We start from the raw sequence: 23,815 nt of genomic DNA, 5'->3' as shown, positions 1-23,815 counted from the left end.
TCACCATGGATTAAATTAATGGTAGTTACCTGGATTGAGTTTGCCAACATTTAACTCAGAGTTCCTGCCATCATACATACTGTCATGCTTACACTACCCAAGAAAGGAAAAAACAAATCCATCGTTTTGGAAAATATTCTTCTTGCACCATAGCTGAACCATAGCTTATTGAGGGGTTTCCTGTCCCCCCAGTATTAGCTTCAAATGGTTTGCATTAAACATGCACAGTACCCAGGCCATTAACTCTTGGCTTCTGCACATAACTTATACCCCACTCATCCAGAACCACTGATTCTCCCCAGAACACATTTCCATACCTCTGCAGGTGCCATTTATCCTGCCTGGGGCCTCTCAACTCTTGCTGCCAATATTTCCTATTTATCAGTAAGCATTCCCTAACAGAAAGCTCAGTCTGTGGCTTGCTTTTAAAAAAATCAAAATGGGAATTCCCATTGTGGCTCAGTGGAAGTGAATCTGACTAGTATCCATGAGGACACAGGTTCGATCCCTGGCCTCGTTCAATGGGTTAAGGATCCGGCATTGCCATGAGCTATGGTGTAGGTCAAAGATGTGGCTTTCATTTGGCATTGCTGCATCTGGCATTGCTGCGGCTGTGGTGTAGGCCAGCCGCTACAGCTCTAATTCGACCCCTAGCCTGGGAACCTCTATATGGTGCAGGTGTGGCCCTAAAAGACACACACAAAAAATCAAAATAGAGAGGAATTTGAGGAGGTTTAGCTGGGAAATAAGTAGAATGTGGCTCTACTCTGAATTCTGTGAAGGACTCACAAAGAGCATCTATTTCTAATACGAACAAGGAGAGGTTAGATGTATCTAAACTCAACACCTTAAGGGACACCTGCTGAATTGGTACATTTCCTGAACTTTTGGAAATCATAATTAAATCTTCACTAATCTTATTTTTCCTGGCAAAAACCTCCTTGACCTTGGCAAGGAGGCGAAGTTCTGGGAATGGGTCATGATTCGCGGTTAACTGGGAGGAATAGTCAGGACTGAAGTACTCAGGCTCTAGCTGTGGACATATAAGTCAGTCACTGAACTACTTCAGTGTAATGTGACACTGGCTTAGACCTGGGGAGACACTTCCCACCATGCATTGCTCTACCAAGGAGAAAGTGTGACTTTCCAATGATGTCAAACCAAATCTGCTTGACCAAATACTCCCAGGATGATCTGGTAGGTCAGAACTGTTCTCAAAACATTTCAGAGAAATAGTGTAACTAAGGCAGACAGTAATTATGGTACCAGCAACCTAGTAGTTAGAATTTTGTGACAGTTTTCCAAATGTAGGCAGCTGTTTCAAGCCTCTTGCATGTGTCTCACCCAATGAGGCAGGTCCTCCCATTTTCTCATAGAGACAGGGAGATGACACAGCAGCAAGCTCAAGCTCCAACATCCATCCAAGCCTCTACGTGGATGGGCTGGGAGACCAGGAAGGGGCAGCATCCACTGTCCTTGGAGGAAGTCCACACTCAGCTATCTGACTTCTATCCTTCCATCTCCATGTCATCCACAAACCCACAAGACACTGGATCCCTAGGTGGATTGAGACAATCCAATGCAGCCATTGTGACACGGGCTGCAGGACGTGGTGGTTTGGATATACAGGATGCCTTTTAACACCATTTAAAAACACAACCTTTGTACTTGCATTCTTATTATTCCCAAATAAATGCAAAGCTGGCATTCTTACCCCATCCCTTATCCCTCCCCACACCATGTTTGCCTCATTTCTCACTCTCATGACACTCTGACACTGAGCTTTGACCGAGTTCCCTATTTGGGGGGTGGTCTGGGACAGCACAGAAGTCACAGATGCTATGAGGAAAAAGGATGAGGGTCTCTTGTTTACATCGCTGTTACATAGAGAAGTGTTTTTTACTCCTTCATATCAAAACCACCACAATGACCTATTTGTTTATTTATTTGTATTTCCAGTACCCAACACAGTAACTAGAAATTAGCCAATGCTCAAATAATGTCTGCTTAATGGATAACATTTTTAAAATACTACCAACAATTGTATGGATATCCATCTCAACTTCCTCAAATATTTTAGATGGAAGGACAGAAAGCAGCCATTAATGTCTTATATTGTGCTTCTCATACTCTGGTGTGAATCAGAATAGCTTGGAGGGATCAATTAAACACAAATTGCTGAGCTCTGCTCCCAGGGTTTCTGATTCAGTGGGTCTGTAGAAAAATCTCAAGAATTTGCATATCTAACAAGTTTCCGGTTGATGCTGAAGTGGCTGGTCTAGGGACCACTCTTGAGAACCATTTTCTTATAGGAATGATGGCTTCCTGAAATTCCACTGTCAACTGTGGATAGGATGCTTAAAAATCATTAACACCATCTTCCTCTGAGTCAGAGTTTAACCAAGCAATGGAAGTATGGAATGAAAACATGGTGCTTGCCTAGCATGGCACAGAGTGGGCCATCAGTCAGCATTTGTGGATGGGAGACTTGGCTTGGTGGTGCTAACACAGCCAGTTTTCCACAGAAACAATAAAGCAAAATCTCAGTGTGCTCCTAGTCAACTTTAAATCACATGAGGCCATGTAGAAATTGAGGAGTAGAGGAGTTCCCTGGTGTCCTAGCGGTTAAAGAGCTGGTGCTGTAACTGCTGTGCCTCAGGTCACTGCTGTGGCACCAATTTGATCCCTGGCCCAGGAACTTCTGCATGCCATGGGCATGGCCAAAAAAAAAAAAAAAAGAAGAAGAAATTGAGTAGGAATGAATTCTCTTTGTGAACCAATGCGTTAAATAACACGAAAGCTGCATAGGAATCAAATAGATGCCTCACCACAAGAATGCTTACTCTTTAATGCCAATAGGAACCCGGACAGTCCTCAAAAAAATCTACCACATGCAAATGACATCTCAGATTATGTGCAAGGACTCTTGCCATACCTGACTTCAAGAAGCTAAAGAAAATACTAAGAGAGTAACACTGTGTCTCACCAGGAAGTCAATGGGGCAGCATGGCAATGCCCTTTGGAAGTTTATCAAAATAACAAAGAATTGCTCTGAAGAGAAACCGTGATATTTGAGGTGTTTCAAATTTGTGGAAGTGTTGGAACAAACTGTACTTGATAAGGATGCCTTCTGGGTTCAACTGCAGAATTCCCCCAAGACACTAAAACCAATTTCTGCAGCAATTACTGCACTTGAGTCAGACAGTTTGCTTTTGTCAGACACTCCTTATTAAATGGCCCAGACAAAATCAACTTCTTTGGGGGAAATGAAAAGATTGCATTTCCACTTAGAGGTACAGGAGAAGTGAGAAACATCAAGAGAGAATCGCCATTGGACCTAATCTCTCCATCCTGCCTACAAGTAATCATGTGGCTTTATGTCCCAGAATTATGGCTCTAGCCCTCAGTTTCCCTGTCTATGAAATGATGAGATTGATCCTAATGGATCTCTTAGGTCTTATTCAGATTAAAAAAAAAAACAAAAAACAAAAAAAACTATGTTCTATAAGGAAGTTAAGTGAAAGAATTAAAGAGCAGGGAAGGAAAAATTTTGCTTTCAGCCAAGTCCTATTCCTGGAATCATTTTGGCTCCAAGATTTGAAAGCAAAAATATGAGCAAGGATCATATTGCAATTACGATTGGTTACAAAACCAAGGCCAGCTCAGACTTGATCTTGGGTTGCCACTTTTCAACATGGCAAAAATACAAGCTCTCCTGGGTCCTTCAGGAAAGAATGCTTCTGGGACTCTGCCTGGCACATCACTCCTGCAACACAGGAGCTGGCTCATTACAGAAATACTGTCTCTGATGCCTCTTCTTATGAGCTCCAGAGACTTTCCTACTTTTTTTCCAAAAGCAAAAGGCATTGGTCTATCTATGTTTAGAAATGCACACAACAAATCAAGAAATAAATTTATATGTGGAAGGGCAGAAATGCTAGTCTTAAAATCCAGGCAAAATTCCATTTTTATAAGCCTATGAAGACAATATAAATAAATCAGAAGGAGTTGAACCTGCTGGCAGTAATAGCTATATCTCTCACATTTTCTAAATAACATTCCTTGTACTGAAAGGTACATGCAGAGACTGTTTCATCTCTTTTCTTTCTGGGACCTGGGATGGGTCTGCTTGAAACTGTTCCTACATTCACAGGGAATTACCTACTTTGTTTGACCTTTTTGATTATATCAATGGTTTCTTTCTTTCTTTCTTTCTTTTTTAATGATTTTTATTTTTTCCATCATAGCTAGTTAGCAATGTTTTCGTCACTTCCCTTCTGAGACACTGATAACAATGACAAGTGTGGTAAACAAAGCTTGCAACCATTTAGGTGCAAATTCTAGGAATAAATGCATCATTACTGTTTCAGTAACCCATCCTATGCAATATGTCAACAGGATGCCTCAGGGCCTTCTCCCCTTACCTGTGACCTCCAACCTACCTCTTCAAAGCCCCTGTCTGGTTCCAACCACTGCAGCTGTCCTGACCTTCCGTCTCTTCCCATCTAAACCCTCCCTAGCTTTCTATAAAGCTCAAACCCTCCCTTCTCCATGGAACTTTACCCCAGCCTCTGTTCCCCTAATTTAAACAAGCTGGTGCTCACTGAGCACACCTGGCCCTTTGGTTGTGGGGTTTCAGTGACAGCACCTCCAACAGTTTCCTTATGCCTGGATCACAGGAGCCCTTTACAGCCTTTCTCCCTAGCTGGCGTGTGACTCCCTCAGGCAGGACGATGCCGCTGTTACTCTGTTCCTCTCTCAGGCTCATCAACATAACTCCTCAGCTCAGTAGTTGCTCCATAATTATGAGCTCTATGCAAAAGCCATCTTCTGTCCTCATTTTTCTCCTGCACTGTGTTTACTCTGGAGTCAGCATTGTGATAGAGAACAAAGCAGGGCATTCTGAATTCCAGTTCTGTAACCACGGTGCCCACGTGCAGATGGCCCTGGCTACGTGTAGGTAGACACTGAAAATAGCTGAATGATTTCTAATGATATGAAATAAAGGTCAATGCCATATTGCTAAATGACAAATTCAGATGATAAAGCTGTATACCGGAATATGATCTCGTTTTTGCATAATACATACGTATGTATTAGCATAGGCATTTATGCCTGTGTGATTTGTTATAAATGTGTAAGGGGCCAGCGAGTCAGGGGAGACTGAAGGTCGTACCCCCAGATGTTCCCAGCACTCAGCACTGAGGGCAGCCTTGGGGGTAATTTTTATTTTCTTTTTTCTTTGTACTTTTCTGGATTTTTTCCCCCCAAATATGTACAATGAGCATATACTACTTCGGAAATACAGCAAATATTAGGCTTCATTTATTTTTTTCTTAAGAGGCAAAGAATGGTGAACTACTGTAAGTCGTACATCACAAAAGACCAACTACTGAGCAGGTAACTCCCAGGTAGCTGGTCAGGACCTGTGGGGTGGAAGCTACAGATAATTTTGCTTAAGGACCAGCCATCTAAATCTGCTTCACTAAGGACCAGGTGTCAAAATTTGCATCACTGAGTGTTCCTAAGCATTCTATCACCCCTTCCTATGAACTTTCGCCTGGCCCACAGGAGTTGGAGCTATTTGGGTCATTTCACTGAGACCAGGAGAAAGGACTGAGATGAACTCCAGCTGCAGAATGAGGCCAATCGCTGTGGCCACTTCTCCAGCTGGGCCCAGCAGGGCATAGGGCTCTCAGGGGCCTCTCATTCAGGGCCTTCCACCATTTACAGTCCAACAACGTGAAATGACGGATACTTTTAATACAAGAGACCTGTCATTTATTTATTAGCTGGGGACAGGCACTGCAGCCAAGAAGGATGCATTATAAATCAAATCCTTTCTCAGCCATTAAAAATTAATACAGTTCATAATGTAGAACGCCAGTAATTTCTTTATTAGAGCAGCGTGTCTTTTTTTTTCTTTTCTTTTCTTCCACGTTTTGTTTTTACTTGCTCCCTTCCCTGGGGATAGTTTTTTTTTTTTTTTTTTTTTTTCCTCATGAGTGGCTGGGTATAAAGTACCTCAGGGAAAGGTATAGGGAAATACAGCTTTTCAGCCAGAGGTTAACACGGAGCCATGGAAGCAAAGCTCTTGGGGAAAAAAAAAAGGAACTGCTGACCAATCTCCCCTCAGAAATAAGGTGGTACTGAACCTTCCCATTTCACCTCGTGGAAGCTCATTTATGATATTCTTCATCTGTTTCTGACCCACCCTGCATCAAAAATCGAAGGCATTTTAGGTCCCTGAGAGACTAGAGAGAAGAAATATATAAGGAAGGTGATTTTTCAGTGTGTTGGGAGGTCTCTGTGTTTTCTATCTGCAGCTGGTTACTTCCTCACAGAGGGACATTCACTGGCTTTTCGAATGTCTCCAAATGAACTTGGCATTCACCAAAAAAAAAACGTGGATGTGGGAAGCCCAGGCCCAGACGAGAAACCCTTCATACCCTCCCCCTTTACTCCTGGGATTCAAAGATGCCAAGTAGACCAGAGAATGCTGAGCCTCTGAGGCTTCTTTTTGGTTCTTCCCCTGAGTAGCAGCTCCAGGAAATGCAAAAACATGGAATTATAAAGAGAGCAACTTCTTTGCTTCCTGACTTTGGAGGAAGCCAAGGGGAGAATCCAGAATCTATGTGAACCTCCTGCCCACTTTGGGCACACAGAGAGGTTTGCAATGGTTGGTTCAACCAGGTGACCTTCTCCGATGACCTGCCAAGGGCTGTATAGCAAAAGAAGAGGGCCTTTCCGACCTGTCTACACTGCCCCCTGGCAAGCTGTCCTTGTCCCAGAGGACCCAGACAACTGGCATTGATGACTTTGTCAAACCAGCCACGACTGAGTTAACGCTCCTTGTAGCAAGTCCCCACAAATCCCCAAGCACATTTTAAAAATCTATTTTCAGAATTACACCTAGCATAATTCAACCAATCAATGAGCCATTAGGAGTTTAGTCCAAATTCTTCTTCATCACCAGTCAGGGGCCGCCCTGACTCAGCAGAATGTAACGTGAAGAGTTGCTGTGTCACCAGCAATTCTAGGTCTGGGGACAGAAGCTAACACAGCGCCTGGTGAGAGGCCCAGCTGGCTACCATCTGGTGGCAAATTAAGCTCCACAGCCACCAGGAATAGGACAAAAGGAAGCTTGGCCGAAAAAGAAGCCAACTTGCCCCCAGGACTGTCGCTGTCTTTCTCCCAGTTGGAGCCCTTGCATCCAATCCACTGCCCATCGATTTTGGACCCCACTCTTCAAACCTACCTGTCTGAAACTCTGGTGACCTGCTGGGGTGAGGAGGGTGGAGCTGCTGAAGTGCGGAGGGGGCTGCTGAAGGAAACCATGGAAGCTCTAGAAAGGGACATCCTTCTACTGGGATGGTAGGCACTATGGGTCACCCAAGCCGCCATCTGTCTGAAAATCTCCCAGATCATCCTCAGCCTCCCAAAAGGTGGGGTACAGCTGAAGTGAAGATCAGCCGATAGTGAGAGGAGGCAGCCCAGGGCCAGGGCAAGAGGCATGTTCCTAAACCCCTGAGTTTGAATCCTGGCTCCATCACTGACCAGCGAGGGACCTTGGGCAAGTTCCTTAATTTCCCTGAGCCTGAGTTTCCTAAGCCATGAACTGGGGATCGATCGGAACACTCACAATGACAGACTAATTGAACACAGAGAGAGGGACGATTAGGGGAAGAGAGGGTGGCAGACTCTATCACGACACAGTTTTGTGATTTCCTAGCTTGGAGACTCCAGGAAATGACTAAACCTCCCCCATGCATCACCTCCCTCATCTTTGAAATGAGGAGAGTAATAGCACCTGCCTTCCGTGGGTTTAGTAAGGACTAAACAATGTATCACATTTAAACTGTATTCAGTGCCAACAATAAGCGCAAGCAGAGTAAGACTTTATAATCATCTTCACGTGCTTCAAGTTCAGAGCTGAGCCCTGAGTAGGTATTGAGAAATATTGATCAAATGTTACTTGTCTTCTCTTTACCAGCTCCTGCTCCCACTTACTTTCCAGAAATGATGCTTCCAAAGGGATCGCACTGCGGCTCCTGGGAATTCACACAGTTTGCTCAACCGAGATAATCGGATCTGGCTAAAACCACATGAAGAAATCTGTCTTCACTGGGGCATATAAGTATATTCTGGAAAATTAGCAGGAAAATTTCCCAGACCAGAAGAGCCCTGATGGCAACCGCAAATTACCAGCTCGCTTTCTCTAAGAGGAGACACAGAAGAAGTAACATTTACATGAAATCTATATTCTCTTCTTCCTCCTGCCACTTCTAGCCCAAGAGGGCTCTGCTTACTCCTAGGGGGACAGGAGTTGAACCTCAGAGAGGAACTGGGGTAGTGGGCAGTGCCATTTCTCAAAGCCATTTCCCCTTTCTTCCTTCCAACCGACCCTGATTCTATGGAGGGATTCACGCCCCTCGAGGGAGCTTTATGACTCAGGGAAGTAAGTTGCATCCCCAAGCCCAGGGAAGAATCTGGAGGAGCTTAGGTGTCTGTGACTATCCCATTTTCTTTGTGGGTGACTGGTTTAGGAATAAACAGATGACATAATTCTGGACAATGAGATAGGAGTTAAAGGCTGCTGGGGGATTCGAGAGAAGGTTTTCTCAATTTCAATCAACCCATAAGAAGAGACAATTCTGGGCTGGCCTTGGTCCATGTCTTCGGTTGTGATGCCTGGAGCTGCTGCAACCATCTCGTAATCATGAGGGGAGCCAATCTGGTGGTAAAACCGAATGCAGAAAGGCAGAGGCAAGAGAACCAGAAAAGCATAACTAGAGCCCTAGCGTACTTTATCAGGAAGCTTCCCTACCTATTTACTTGAGTTTTGTGATGACCAATTTCCCTCTTTTTAAGCGCAGTGGGTCAGGATTCTCTAGTAGTTTGAGCCAAAATATCTTGCATGATATGGTCAGTGTTTAAAACATGACATGTGTGCATAGATGTGAGCAAGATCCATATACACATATATTTGTGTTTGAAGTTCCCATGTATAGGTCAGCTAAGAAAGAATGTAAGAGATTTGCACAGGTATGTGGCAGAGCAGGGGCATTGCATTTTCAAGAAAATAATGTTTTCTGACTGGGGGAGGGTAAAACAAAGAAAATAAAACAAGCAAACAAGAAAATCTCACCATGACTCTCTCTGCTATCCCCTAGTTGAGTCTACAGCTTTTCGGTCTCATTAACCCAAAAGGAAATTGGCCTGAGCCCTCTGCTCATCTACATCAATCATTTCCTAGCAACCAGCATATTACAGTCCTGACTCTTAAGAGCATCTCTGTGACTGCAGAACTGGGTGATAAAATGCAATTTCTTAAAGTTGGGGGGAAAAGAAATCATTGGAGGGAAAGATTCCTATATTTTCAAAAATAATGTCCAGCTCTGACAAACCTCCCTTTTTGACACTATCAGGCTGGTTTCCCCCAACAGCATATTTGAGGCATGAGTTTTGTTTGTAACCCCAAGTCCCAATTACCTCCATCAAACACCTGTGTCCACAGAGGTTCTAACAGGTATACTCAGAAACCAAGTGCAGGGACCCAATAAATTTGGGAGATGCTACAGACCCAAGGATTCTCCTGAAAAATCGCCATGACCTTCACCACTAAAACTGTTGTCAAGGTGAGGATGGTCATGTACATGCCATTTAGGCAGGTTCACAGAGCCATTCCCAATTCCCATGCCAAATCATGTCAAAAAATGCCAGCTAAGGTCTCAAGTTCAGAGAGGTTGGCTTCCTTGCCCACAGTCAGGTGGTTTCTGAGTTGTCAGGTGGTTTCTGAGTTGGAAGGTGGGACCCAGGGTCTAGGATGACCCATTCTCATTTCCCTTTTCTACTGAAAAAGAATCCCCTATAACCAAGGGTTCCGTTCCCCTCTGAACTGGCTAGACTCTACCCCGGCCAACTCCATGCCAAAGGCATTACATCCCCTTCTTGGAACAAAGAGGTGTTTTGACCTTCCATACCATGATTTGGAGACAGTGGCTTGGGAGCCACAGCTTGCACCTTGGACCGTGCATCTTCCCTTAGAGAAAGCTCCCCAAGATTCCAATCCTAAGGGGCATATCTGCCTAGAAACGAGGAATGCAGTGAAAACTTGGCCCTGACCAGCAACTCCGGATCTTGGGGTTTAGGAAGTTTTAGAGGCACCTGTGAGAGCTTCAAGGCAGAGAACAACCGACAAAGACCCCTGATCCACTTGAATGAAGGGCACTTAGTTCTCTGCCAGAAATCCTGAAGAATGCCACCACCCCAGGCCTGGGCATTCCCGTGGAACTCCGCCACTTCCTGTCCCTCCCAGATGCTTGGGAAGAAATGGGACTGAGCACATGCCAAACTTGTTCAGGCCCATCTGGGCCCTCTGTCAGATGAGTTACCACATCTGCTAGGGAGGCGAAAACAGAACCCCAAACCCCCATTACAGCCTGGAATGAGATCCATCGAACATCTGTGTCCACAGAGATAGTAACAGGTATACTCAGAAACCTAGCTCAAGGACCCAATAAATTTGGGAGATGCTGCAGATCCAAGGATTCTCCTGCAAAACTGCAATGACATTTACCATTAAAAGTTCTCAGAATCCCACGGTAAAAAACAAACAAAAAGGATTCAATCCAGGTTTTTCCAAACATATTTGACCACAAAAAATTGTTTTTGAAAAATTCCTATTAACATCCCTCAGAACACAACTTGGGAAATCTCTCCTTAAAGGCAGCTGGGGAGAAGACGGAAGGGCAGGTGGATTTAGCACTTCTTGGCAAAGAGGTGGGCAGAGCTTGGGTTTGTCATTATTGAACATTAAGAAGATAGCACAATGGGAAAGAGGACTCCCCTGCTCTTTGGCGCATCTCCCATCAGGAGTATGACTCATGCGCTCATTCATAGGAAATGAACACAAGGATCATTTTCTTCTGGAAAAGGGCTTCTAGAAAGAGAAAGCTAATAGGTACTACCACTAACAATACAGCCCCCTGCTGTCTCTAGGGATGGTGTGGGGAGTCTTTTTTGCCTTTTCCTGCCTCTTAGCCTCTGCCCACAAAATAGGAATATTCATCTCTTTAAAGACGCAGGAACCCCCAGCTCTTCCCTGGACCTGCATGCAGGGCCCCTCCCTGTGAGAAATGAGTGATTTATCTGATGGCTGAGGTGGGCAGAGTCCACCATCTGTCCTCCTATTCTCTTCCAGGAAGGGCTAATGCAGAAAAGGGAGGCTCTCCTTGCATGTGTGGTCTTCCAAGGTGCTCCTAAGCTTCATGACTTACAGAAGACGAAGTAGACCATGACCTTCCATGCAACTACTCAGACATCATCTGCTCTGCAGACCCAATGCCTGTCTCTGTACCCCAAGTTCAGGACTTGGGAGAGGCATCACGAAGTCCATTTTGGCTTTAAGCCAAAGCAACCTTCTTAAACCTAGCAATAAAGCCCAATGTTTGATGCCTACCTGATCCCTGTGTGGATTTCTCAGCTGGTTCAGAATGATCACCCTTAAAAACTCCCAGACTGGATGCCTGAATCTAGTTGAAGGAAAAAGAGAGAAAACCTCTGGGAAATTTTTAGCTGGAGGGAAGTTAATCCTCCCCTCCTTGAAGACAAGACTGAGGCCAAAACTTGCCAAGAAGATGAGTATTCTTCTGCCTCCACGCCAGGCTCTGGACAGGAAGCAAAGGACCCGCTCCACACCTTACTCACTTTCAGCCACTGGATGTGCCTTCCCCTGGGTGTAGGTTCCCCCACAGAATGGCACTTCTCCAGGCTGGCTGGGGGTCTTCTCATTCTCCACCACCTCCTCCACCATGTAGCACATGCTTATCCCCCAAGTACTTTTTTTAAGCCAATTACGGTGTATTTACAGTGAGCATAATTATACTAATTACTTAATTAGCATGACTGCATGCAGCTACTAACTTTGAGTATGTGATTATGGCAGTGAAGCACAGAACAGATGAGGTCATGGGACTCAATAGGAAGGCAGGCTGTCTTAGCTCAGGGAGATGGACCTGAGCCTATCCCTTTGGACAAGTTGGTTACAGCTCCAAAGGACCTGCTCAATCAAAAATGTCTAGCATTTTCAGATACTTTGGGGTAAATGGCATCATTTGATTTTCTTCTTCCTGGGATAGGAAAAAAAAGTGGCAAAATGCCACACTTAGATTATGTCTGGATCTAAGGGTTTGGGGGGTGTCAGAACCTAATAGAGGCTAATCTCCAGGGACCGAAACCCTCAGGACAAGGACTTATTGCCTTGGCTCCCAAGATAACCCATTCTGGAGTCATCTAGTTCTTTCTAGAAAGAAAGAAGCCGTGGCACAGCTTCAATCCCTGGCCCAGTAACTTCCATATGCTGTGTGCATGGCAAAAAAAAAAAAAAAAAAAAAAAAGTTCCATTAAAGACTACCTGGGCCTGGAGAGACCCATCTGGTGAAAAAGGTTGAGGGAAAATATCACTATCACCTTCACCAAGATTCAACCTACAGTTCCCTTAATGGAGCGGCCCAGAACCAACCAGCAGACTAAAGGAGGAGGAGCATCAGAATGGCTCCCCCGCATTGGTCCTAGTCTCTCCCTGTCACATTTAGCTAAGCCTGCCTCCTAAACCAACTACTGGGAGAAAACAGCAGCCCCTGCACGCCAGCCTCCTCTTTTCAGCTCCACTCCCAGAGGAGCGCCCGAGTCCAGGCCTGTAACCAGATCCCCTGCTTTCCATCAGGCAAGTCCAGCAGGACTTCTGCTAGAGAAAAACCTAGAAAGGCACATTCTTCAGTAGCAGCAGCTGTTGCCTCAGCCTCTGCCTCTGCTCCTGGATTGGGAAGGGGTCTTGGGTGTGGGGGGAGGGCAGCTCCCAGACAAAGGAGCCCATTCTCCATATTTCATCTGCAAGTCCATTATGCTGAGCTAAGTGGCGGGGAATAAACACCCATCATCACCCTGCACTAAGCAATGTTTGTTAGTCTAGAAGGTGACAGAAATCTACATTGTGCCGATGCAGGATTAATACCACACTACGCACACAGGCTCTGAGCCCCCCACTGGAGCTGGGTATCTGGCCTCCATAGATCCTCTTCCGCAAAAGACCAGTTCCATTGCTGACTGACCAAGAAGAGGAGGGAGAGGCTAGCCACTGGCTCACACCTGAAGGAGGGACCACTGGCCCCAGCTACAGGGACACAGTCACAGATCTAGCGTTTCCAGTGTTGCTCATCTCTATGGAAGTCCCCCCCTTTTAGGCTGGTATGATAAAGGGCTGCATCAAGCAATTGCCCTGGAAAGAGATAATGAGGCCAGGTCCTCCAAACATCTGCAATGTAGCCAAAGAGCAGTAAGGAAGGGTGGCCCCTTCACCCTATATCCCCAGGCCCACATCAGAGAGCCCCACACTAAAGAGCTCAATGGATGCTTGTTGACTGACTGAAGAATAAAGGGGAAAAAGGGGTTGGAGGGAACCCACACAGTTTCCCAAGAGGGAAAGGTCACTTTGCAATAGTGTGGGCCTAGGAAGAACTTATGGGAAGTTGGAAATGAGCCAGATGTGAAGCGATGGGTGGGGGAGGAAGAAAAGGGAGTGAGGTGATGCAGGGAGGGGAGTCTGGCATTTCAAGCAGGAGTTACACTACAGTTAACAGTCAGAGGTGTGGGGTTGGAGAGAGAACTGGAAGGAAGTGACTAGGGGTAATAAAGGCTGGTGAATCAGCAGCAGAAAGGAGAAAGGTGAGAGCACATGCCCTGTGAGCAGCCCCAAGGGAGCAGAGGGTGCCATTCCACATCTTAGAGATCAGCGATGGTGGCAGTCAGCCTCTGAGGGCAGGGGCCATGGTGCCCTGTTTCCCATTGTTTCCAGAGCCAAAAAGAAGGCATGACACAAACCCTCAATGAATATTTATTGAACAGATAAAAGGAAGAAAAATCAGCACTGCGTGAGTGACTCGGAAGCTAATGAAGAAGACAGACCCTAAGGAATATGGTCAAGTGTTAACAAGAGATCAAGGGTGAGAACTCGGGGCTCCTGTGGCAACGGCGCTTTGGGTCAGGGAGCGTGAAGGGGAGGTGAGAGGAAAGGACGGGTGACCGGCATGGGGAGGGTCCCTGGACAGCAGGCCCCCAGGAGGAGGGAGATCAGATAGAAGGACAGGGAGCCTAGGTGAGCTGATGCTGGGAAGAAGGGGTACTGTTTCCTCTGCGACAGAAATAACCTGGGAATAAAGGTGGAGCCTGGCCTGGGGACTGAGGGCAAGGGGAAGGGGTGACCTCTGCTCGCTCTACCAGGAGGCAAAGTCGCCAGAGTTCCCTAGTTACCTAGTGGGTTAAGGATCTACGTTGTCACTGCTGTGGTGCAAGTTTAGTCCCTGGCCCAGGAACTTCCTCAGCCATGGGCGTGGCTGGAAAAAAAGTAAAGTTGTTTTCTGAGAATGGGCTTTGGAAAAGGGCATGAAGACAGACCCCAGGACCTTGAACAGAGCCAAGAAGGCTTCCAGTGGGCAATGGGAAAGAGCCAAAGCCCTACGCCTCACACAGCAGCTCACAGTCCTGCACCAGCACGTGCACCAGGGTGGCCCGCAGCTGTCACAAAGCGGGACAGAAGTAACTGGGTGCCCAGAGACCTCATCACTTCTCCTCAGTGACCCATCTGGATGGGCCCCTGGGCATCCCATCCAGAAAAGACCTCACCCCAAATCGGCTGTGTGACAAGGAAGGCAGTCCCCACTTCCTGATGCTCTCAAGCACTCGGGGGCTTTTAATAAACAATGAGAGAGGCCTCACTAGACCTCAGCTTCCATAGACATCCCCAGTAGAAGCATCTTTATTCAACTCTTTCAGAATCCCCAGGAAAGGCTGAATGCATGGAGAATAAAGACCATACCACACAGAGCACAAAACATCTGATAAGGACGGTACTCCATGATCTCCAAACATCCTTGCGGCCCTGATGCCCAATGACAAACACTATGGACCAGACTGAAGACCGACAGAAAGTGAGACGCCGGGAGGGGAGCAGCACCCAATCACTGCAGGCAGGAAGGGCCCACCACTTAGGATAAACATGTGGGCAAAGAAAGAAAAGCACTTTTGTGCTAAATCCCTTGCTGAGGGACATGCGGAAATGAGGCCTGAAGTCAGGTAGCCGCGTCTTCCCACAGTGCACGCCCGTTAAATGGGATGAGGAAGGGGATCAGACTGGAGAGCCCCAGGACGCCAAGATCTGAGCACTTCTCCTCCCTTAATCCTCTGTTTCTTGCCATTCCCCCCAATGGAGTGACCCCGGCCCTGTCTGCAGTGTCATAAATGTTCACTGCTTATTTATTCGCCGAGGCGCATGTGGCTTTAATTATTTATGATAGTGTCTCAGGGCACATGGGCTGTGTCTTGCAGTCCTTTCTGGCTGATGAAGACTCTGTAATCAGAGACCCGTGGCTTCCCTGCCAGTAAATCTCAGTGAGGAGAGGGCCGGGTGCTCGCTTCCCCGCCTGTGTGTGACTCAGCCACCACTTGCAGAGGGAACATCAGCCAAATCCGGTTACAGGGCTCCCACACACTGTGTGTCGTTGCTACACGTGTTTTCTGAAGACAGTTAAGAGCCATCCGCCCTCTACTGAGGGGACAAAACGTTCTGCTTCCCTTAAAAGGATACCTGCCCGAATATCTGAGGTTTTGACAACCTGGGGTCCTGGGGGATTTGGCGCTGATGAGGTAATCTTTCCCTAACCTCAAGTCCTGTCACTGAACCTGCCTCCCTCGGTCTCCACTAACCCCTTCGTATTTTCACAGAAGTGCTCTCTGGACCTGTGCTCTCAAACCCAAAGAGCAGCAGTGATGCTCCTCTTCACAGTTTCCTAGGGCAACGGCTCCAGGGCTGGGGGCTGGGTCCTGACATTGAGGCACACTCAGACCCCACAGGTCCCTGCATGGTACCCGCTCATCCCCATGGCCCAGAGGAAACTCCCTCCCATGTGCCAGATTTGCCCCGTCTGGTAACTATGCCATAACCTGGCACCAGGAGCCCACATGACCCAACTCCACCCTGCGGCCCAGAGCTTCCACTACAGAGTACAGTGCATCCTCATTATTCCTGGATTCTGTATTTACGAATTCACCCACTCACTAGAATTCATGTGTAGTCCCACCGTCAGTACTCACGGTGCTTTCGTGGTCATTCACAGACATTCCGAGAGTGATGACAAATTTGAGTCACCCCTTGTACATGTTCCCAGATGAGGTCAAAAGGCCATCTCTGCCTTCCTGTTTTGGCTCTTAAACTGTAAACGAGCATCCCTTGCATGATCTATTTAAGGCCACTTTTTTGGCATATTTGTGCTTTTTGTGGGTGAGCTTGCCGTTTAAAGCAACCCCCAACCATAGCATTGAAGCTCTGTCCAGTATCCCTAAAAGCAAGAAGACTGTGATGAGCCTTATGGAGAAAAGAGGTGTGTTCCATAAGCCTCGTCCAGGTGTGAGGCATGGTGCCATTGGCCATTATGAGTTCAATGGTAATGAACCAGCAATACATATTAGGGTGCCTTTAAACAGAAGCACACATAATAACGGGTTATGTCTTGATCAGCTGATAAAAAGGTTGTGACCAGGAATTCCCATTGTGGCTCAGTGGTAGTGAACCCAACTAGTATCCATGAGGACAAGGGTTGGATCCCTGACCTCGCTCAGTGGGTTAAGGATCTGGTGTTGCCTGAGCTATGGTGTAGGTCATAGATGAGGCTCAGATCTGGCGTTGCTGCGGCTATGGTGTAGGCCAGAGGCTGCAGCTCTGATTTGACCCCTAGCCTGGGAACTTCCCTATGCCGTGGGTGTGGCCCTAAAAAAGTTGTGACCAGATGCTCCAGCAACCTAACCCTGAATTTGCCCCTAGGAGCAATGGTCCAGGATTCGTTAATTTCAATGTTCATAGTGACTTTACAGAACATTACTTCAAATAATGAGAATTGATTATATATTCAACACAGCAATGCCAAGTTTCTATTCAAATACCAACATCACTCTAGAAAACTCAGCAACATCAACCTGAGATCAAGTTTGGACCCCAGCTGCTATCTCAGAGGGTTTTCCTCCTGCCCATACCCAGGTCTGTCCAGGATGCACCTGATCTGAGGCAAGAGCTTCAGTCAGAATAGAACCATCCTTGGTACTGTGCTACCCACTGCTCGTCTGACACAGGTGTCTCCCTTCTCTCACCCACCCCTGGTCCAGACACCAATTATCCTTCCTCTCATGAGTGCTGATGGGGGGAAGTCTGATAAACACTGAGACAGATTCTGGAGGACACTCAGGGTTGCAAGACAAATGATGAACTTATCCTGATTCAAGCTTGGTCTCTCCCACAGAGACCATCCTCCCACTAAAACTCAGAGCCAGAAAAACAGATGCAAAGGTGGATGGCGTCGTCAAATGTGCACTCTGCTATCAGATGAACCAGTGGGGGCAGCAAGAGTTCTGTGAGCTACCTAGAGTGTGGTCTGAGTACAGATAGCTCCACTGGGGAAGAGCAAGACCAGACACACTTCCTCCTAGGCTGACTTGGGACCAGCTGACCAGAGCTGAAAAGACAACTGGCAGAAGCCTGAGGGCAGGGGAGGGGGCTCACAGCCCCCTAGAACCTCAGGCTTCCTTTCTATATGAGGAGGCCTTAACCTAGCCCACCCCTTCTGTCCCTTTCAGCTCTAAGGCAGTCTTTGTGGTCTCTTCCCTGTCCCCTCTCCTGAAATAGGGGACCATTTCCTGGGGGCAGGAGCAGTGGCAGTGGAGGGGTATGTGCTGGGGTTGCTGGACCTAGGTGGAACCTGAAGCCACAGCCTGGGGAACACCTGCTAGATGGAAGCCAGGCCATGGAAACTCCAGAAGCTGAGAGAAGCCCTAGCAGAGATCGGCAAAAATACAAAGGGAGGGGCTGAGCCAATGGGAGATAAGAGAGTAGGAAACAGGTGCCCTGAGCCCGCTGATCTGAATGAGACCTCTGCAGTGCGGCGGGGAAGGGTCCTAGCTCAGGGAATGATCTGATTTTCAGGACATACACTTCGGGGCACTGGAGGGGCAGCTAGCGAGGTGTTTCCATTCAGAAGGTGCTCACCGCCCTTCATTCCCTTCCCCCTCGTGCAGGCTGGGATGGAGGGTCTGAACAACCTCGTGGCTGTTGTCTGGACAGTCAGGTTATGTTTCCCGAAAGACAGGCCAGGCGCACAGATGATACCAGCAGTGCCCCTGCCCCTGCCTTACTGGGAACACCTCTCCAGGTGGGGCTGGGGCCTCCTGCCTCTAGGCTGCTCCCCTCCTTGGCCAGCTCTTCCCAGGGGACTCTGTCCCAGTGGCGTCCCCTTCCCCAGGCTAGTCTCCAAGTTTCGAGACAAAGAGGGAGGGTCTCTTAGAGAGTGGGAGGTTAGCAGATAGCAGGTCATCCCAGAAGGTTCCAGAACCCCAGCTCCATGGTCTACGGCCTCGCCACCCTTCCCCTCCCACCAGAAGGGACAACATTCTACTGCAGTACTCACATGTGTCTGGCTTGTGGCAGTTGTGTCCCTGGCGGAAGTACTGGGGGTTCTCAATGACTGGGATGCGGGTCATGCCAATGACCACTGTGTCCGGCCCAGCGTCCAGTGACGAGGGCGTGGTGATGCCATGGTTGATGTGATGCAGTGGGCTGGCTGAGTCCTCTTCACCACTGATGACAGCCACGGGACCTGTACAGCCCAGGAGAGACACGGGAGCCATGAGTCACACCTGGCCAGTGCCCAGCCCTGCCCACAGACCCTTCCACCCTTCTGCCATCCTTTTTTCCACAGGAGAAAAATCCATTGGAAGAGTGTTCCCCAAATGCTCTGGATTCTGAATTGAGAAAAACTTTTAATTCTTCTTCATGACAGAAAAATCGACCCCGTCACACCATGGGATCATGGCAAAATAAGGGCGTGAATTCAAAAGACTAGCACGTGAATTATTTACACTTTCTCCATATTCAAATTAGTTCAAAATAATAAAAAGTTTAAATGCATTTCTTTGCTTATATAGCAACAGGATAAAAAAAAAAAAAAAAAAGGGACCCAGCCCTTCTTTAGGAGCTCTTAAAACTATCAATGCCAGGTCCCACCCCAAAGATTCTGATTCACTTGGTCTGGAGATGCAACATGGGCATTTGGATTTAAAGAGCTTCCATGTGAGTCCCACGTCCAGTGAAACCCTAGAATCTTTCATTAGGGCCTTGGAGGATGAGAACCTTTCCAGAGTGGATGGCAGATTCCCATAGGAGTACAAAGAAACCTTTACTGGACTCTGCTATCCACCCTCCCCTCCCACAGAGAGAGAGGCCCACTCTGGATGTGGATCCAACCTGAGCCACTTTCACAAGTGATAGTACTGAAACTGCAACACTATTAGCCTATAGGCTGCCAGGCCAGCTATCCCACTCTTGACAGCTTCCTATTTGCCCTGACGGCATCAAAGAACCATTTGCCATCTTCACCAACACTAATGCCACCACTTTCTAATCCAAAGAAGAAACCCAGTAAAAAGATAATTCATGCTCCATCGTGGTGGAGCAATGATATTGTTTGGTGGTGCGATTCTCCCACATGTACAAATATAACTCCTGTAAAGTGAATTTGCTGTGACTGTTTGTGGCTTTTCCTACAAGTGGTGTTTGAAATGGCTGCTTTGCAAGACACATGGTCCCAAGACAAAGTGCCTGCTGTGATTTGGTTTTGCAGCTTGAACAATATTTCCACTGCAGAAACCCATTACATCTTACTGAAGTTTATGGGGAGAATATTTCCCATCAGGTAGCCAGGTGAAGCGCCAATGAGGCAGAACTAAATGGAAGACGAGTAAATGCAAACTGAGAACCCCGAATTCCACTCCGTCAGCACAGACAGGTTTATTCCAACCTGTGACAAATGTCTGACTGTGCTCAAAGACCGTGTGAAAAAACAGCCATAAGCGACTGCCCCAAACACTCGCAGTCATCATGTGCCTTTGCGAAAAGAGGCCAGTTCCTGGAAACACCTTGTAAACTTTTCTGAAACACTTCATATTGATTTCCAGTTAAACACTGGTCTCTAGCCTTCTCTCCCCAAATGCTACTAACATATGGAGGAATTAAAGAAGTATTTGTGCACAAAGAGGCAAAGGGGAGAGAAGAGGAAATGAGGTGTTTCAACAACATTTTAGAAGATGAAAAAGCAAAGGAGAAAGCTCACTTACAGAGAGGAGGAGGATAAGGAAGAAAGGACCATTGGGTATGTGGTGGGGAATCCTGACAGTTGGGAGGCCCAGTACTTGAAGGGACAGAGGACCTGGGAGGTCCGGGGTGAGGCTCAGGCTGGAACAAGGCACCCGGCCATCACCTCACCCACCCCCACACTGCCAAAGTCTAGTGGTTTATTCACAGAGAAATCCCTTACATGTGATCATGCCTTAGTGAAGCAGAAGAGTTGACAAGCCCCATTCATGCCCACGAAGCAGGATCTTATTAGCTTTCTAGACCTCGATTCCTAAATATGAGGAAACAGTTGAGCATCACCAGACATTTCAGCAAAGCTGCATCATGAAAGAGGGAGCACAAGACACACAGACAATCCGGGACCTGCAGGAAGCAGAAGTAATTCAGGGAGCAGATTTTTTTTTTAATATTCTCAGGAAGATAAATGAAGACATTGCATCCAGAAAACAAGAGGATATTTAAAATGTGAACAATTAAGAAGGTAAGAAAGAATCCTTGTCAGTTATGATTATCAAAATTTGAAAATCAAAGAAGAATGGAAAATAAGTCAAGGAAATGTTCCAAAAAGTCAAACAAAAAGGGAAAAGGTAAGGAAATATATGTAATTAAAGACCCGATCTACAAATTCAGCACCTGATTAAAAGAGGAGACAAAGACAGAGAGGTAGAAAAAGCAAATAGAAAAGATGGAAGGGAGAATTAAAAAATACGGGAAAATTTCCCCCAAATATTATCTATCCAGTTCCCACACATACATGAAAGCACACACACAGTCACAAAATTATGAAATACCAGGACCCTGAGGATAAAGATGCTAAGAGCTTCTAGGAGGAAAGTCAATTTCAGGACAAGTCACATTTCGAAAGGAACAGGAATCAGAAAGAGCATAGTTCTCTATAATAACCTCGTACTATTATTATAACTGTGCAAATTCCTTCAAAAAAAATTTTTTTTGTCTTTTTAGGGATGCACCCACAGCATATGGAGGTTCCCAGGCTAGGGGTCGAATCAGAGCTACAGCTGCTGGCCTACACCACAGCCACAGCAACTTGGGATCCGAGCCACTCTGCAACCCTCACCACAGCTCACGGCAATGCCAGATCCTTAATCCACTGAGCAAGGCCAGGGATGGAACCCGCATCCTCATGGTTCCTAGTCGGGTTCATTAACCACTGAGCCACGACGGGAACTCCTTGTTTTATGATTCTTCATTTTTGACTGTGCAACCCTTACACTTGATGGCCACACCTGAGGCATATGGAAGTTCCCTGGCCAGGGACTGGATCCAAGCTGCACCTCCAGCAACATGGGATCCTTAACCCACTGTGTTGGGCTGGGGATCAAACCTGACCCTCCTCAGCAACCGGAGCCAATGCAGTCAGATTCTTAACCCAATGCACCATAGCAGGAACTCCAACAATAAAAAAAAATTAAATGTTAAAGAAATGTTAAAAGAATGTTAAAGAAAAAAGTCTCTCCATCCAAGACACACATTTCCAAACACCTCTTGGGGTGACAGCACTGCCCCAGATTGAGAACCACTGATACAGGCACCAGCCTTCACTCCAGGAATTAATTTACCTTCCATTTGCCTCAGGAGAAAACCCACAGACCCGCTGCCCCTCTGGGAAAGGAAGCATTTCTTTTTACCTTAAGTTCCATGGAGAAGAATTTATTAAGATTCAAAGAAGGGACAAGCAAAGGGGGAATCTCAGCTGTTTGGGGAGCTTTCTTGTTCTCTGAGCCCCAAGGCAGGTCAGGAGGAGTCAAATTTGCCATTTTCTACCTCTCATCACACACATAGACCGTCTGGTACCTGTCACTGGCCTCTCTGCTGTCACTCTTCCATCCCTAATTACACAATTATTCTGCTCTGCGGTGCTAATAAACAAAAAGAAAGAAACAGACTTACAAGCTTTCTGGTAAGTTCAAGATTCTGAGAGAGGTGGAAGGAAAGACGCTCACATCACAATTCTCTTCCCAAACAGGTGCCTTATTTTTATCCCTTCAGACAGTGGTGGGTTCTATACTTCCAATCATCCCATGATAGAACCAATGGATAATTAGAGAAAGCCTGATGAGTGTCTTTCCCAGCAGGATGGTCCAAACTGCCTTGCCAGAATCATCTTTTTCTTTCCTTTCCTGCTCCTTTTATATGTGGGGAAAAACAAAACAAACAAACAAAAAAAAAACAGGGAGCAGAGCCAGGAATGGCTTAGATTTTCATCAGTGGTTGATGCCAATGCAGGGCTCAGGTTCCTCCAGGAAGCAAAGGTCTCTGATGGGAACATGAGAGGGAAAGTCACTGTAGTAGCTCTGACCCAGGCAGGCAGGGCCCCTATGAACAGGGAGCTGGGGGCTTCAAGCCACCACAAGGACTGAAGGGACATGGCATCCTGCAGAAGGCTCTGGTGATCCAGGGTCTGAAGTATATAGAGGAGGAGGATGGGGTGACAGAGTGACAGAGGCTGGAGCAGCAGCCTCCTTGATGCATAACCCAGTTCCAGGGAGGACCTCCTGGAACCATCCCCCCAGTGTCCTGCCCTTGTCCCTTAAAGTCCCTCTGTTCCACCAACTCCCTAATTTACAAAGCACTAACCAGTCTCAGAAACTGGACCCCAAGAATACCCAGTCATTGGTTCAACATGCTGGCATTTGCCCAGCCAATCCACGGAACTGGAAATCTTCAATGACTCAGAGTCCCAAGGATGTGGCTATAACAAAAGGAAAAAGGGAGGGGAGATAAACTAACTTCTATTAAACACCTACTCTAGGCCAGATATGTTGCTTGGCATTTTGTTCTCTTCTCATTTGGTCCTCCCAAAAATACTGTTATTCCCATTCAATCAACTGGAAAACCGAAATAAGTTTGATTTTTTAAAAATCACTTAGCCAGGAAGTGACGGAGCCTGTATCTGAACCTATGTGTGCCTCCAAAGGTCTTCCTCTTCCCACCAAACTACACATTTTCTCAACAGGTTGGCTTACACCCTAGTATTTTTTTATAAATAGCTAGAACATGAGCCCATAAAAGAAGCCAAAACATCGCATCTGAACCAAAGCACCTAGGAACAGACCACCAAATATTTTCAAGCCTGGACCAACCCATGTAAGATAGCTCTGGGCAATCAAGGCCAAAATTTATGGCTAAATTATAAAATCCTGGATCCAGAATCCATCCATTCCTATATTTCTTCATTGATCCTTTTACTTCCTTCTAAAGTGGTGGTGGGGGCGGGGCAGGGGGAGATGGGGTGGCAATCTCACCTGGCAATTCAGAAGACCATCTTAGAAACTGTGGTCATTGTGACTGCTGTCACCAAGTTCTTCCAGACACCAAATAGGACTGCAGTTTTCTGCGCTCCTTGAAGTTAGTGCCCTGTCACTTTCTTTGACTTAATGAAAATGGGTGAAGGAAACTATCACTTCCACATGGCAGCTTCCAGATTTAGTGTGTTGAAGACATATCACCCCACACCTGTTGGAATGACTAGCATCAAAAAGATGAGAAATAGCAGGGAGTTCCCATTATTGCTCAGCAGGTTAAGGAACAGACGTTGTCTCAGTGAGGATGTGGGTTTGA

General features: G+C 46.7%; 1 protein-coding gene across 3 annotated transcripts in view; it reads right to left on the bottom strand.

The window, feature by feature from the left end:
* NTRK3 (neurotrophic receptor tyrosine kinase 3) overlaps nucleotides 1-23,815 on the bottom strand; it is a 380,311-nt gene that overhangs the window by 132,768 nt on the left and 223,728 nt on the right. For all 3 annotated transcript variants that reach the window (XM_047767504.1, XM_047767505.1, XM_047767506.1), the window contains exon 12: nucleotides 18,510-18,698. In XM_047767504.1, the coding sequence (XP_047623460.1) occupies nucleotides 18,510-18,698 (189 nt within the window). The remainder of the gene's footprint in view (nucleotides 1-18,509; nucleotides 18,699-23,815) is intronic.

This window comes from Phacochoerus africanus, chromosome 2, assembly GCF_016906955.1.
Source record: "Phacochoerus africanus isolate WHEZ1 chromosome 2, ROS_Pafr_v1, whole genome shotgun sequence".
Classification (NCBI taxonomy): Eukaryota; Metazoa; Chordata; class Mammalia; order Artiodactyla; family Suidae; genus Phacochoerus; species Phacochoerus africanus.
Note: the sequence above shows the minus strand (reverse complement) of the source record. Positions and strands in the feature narration are given on the sequence as shown.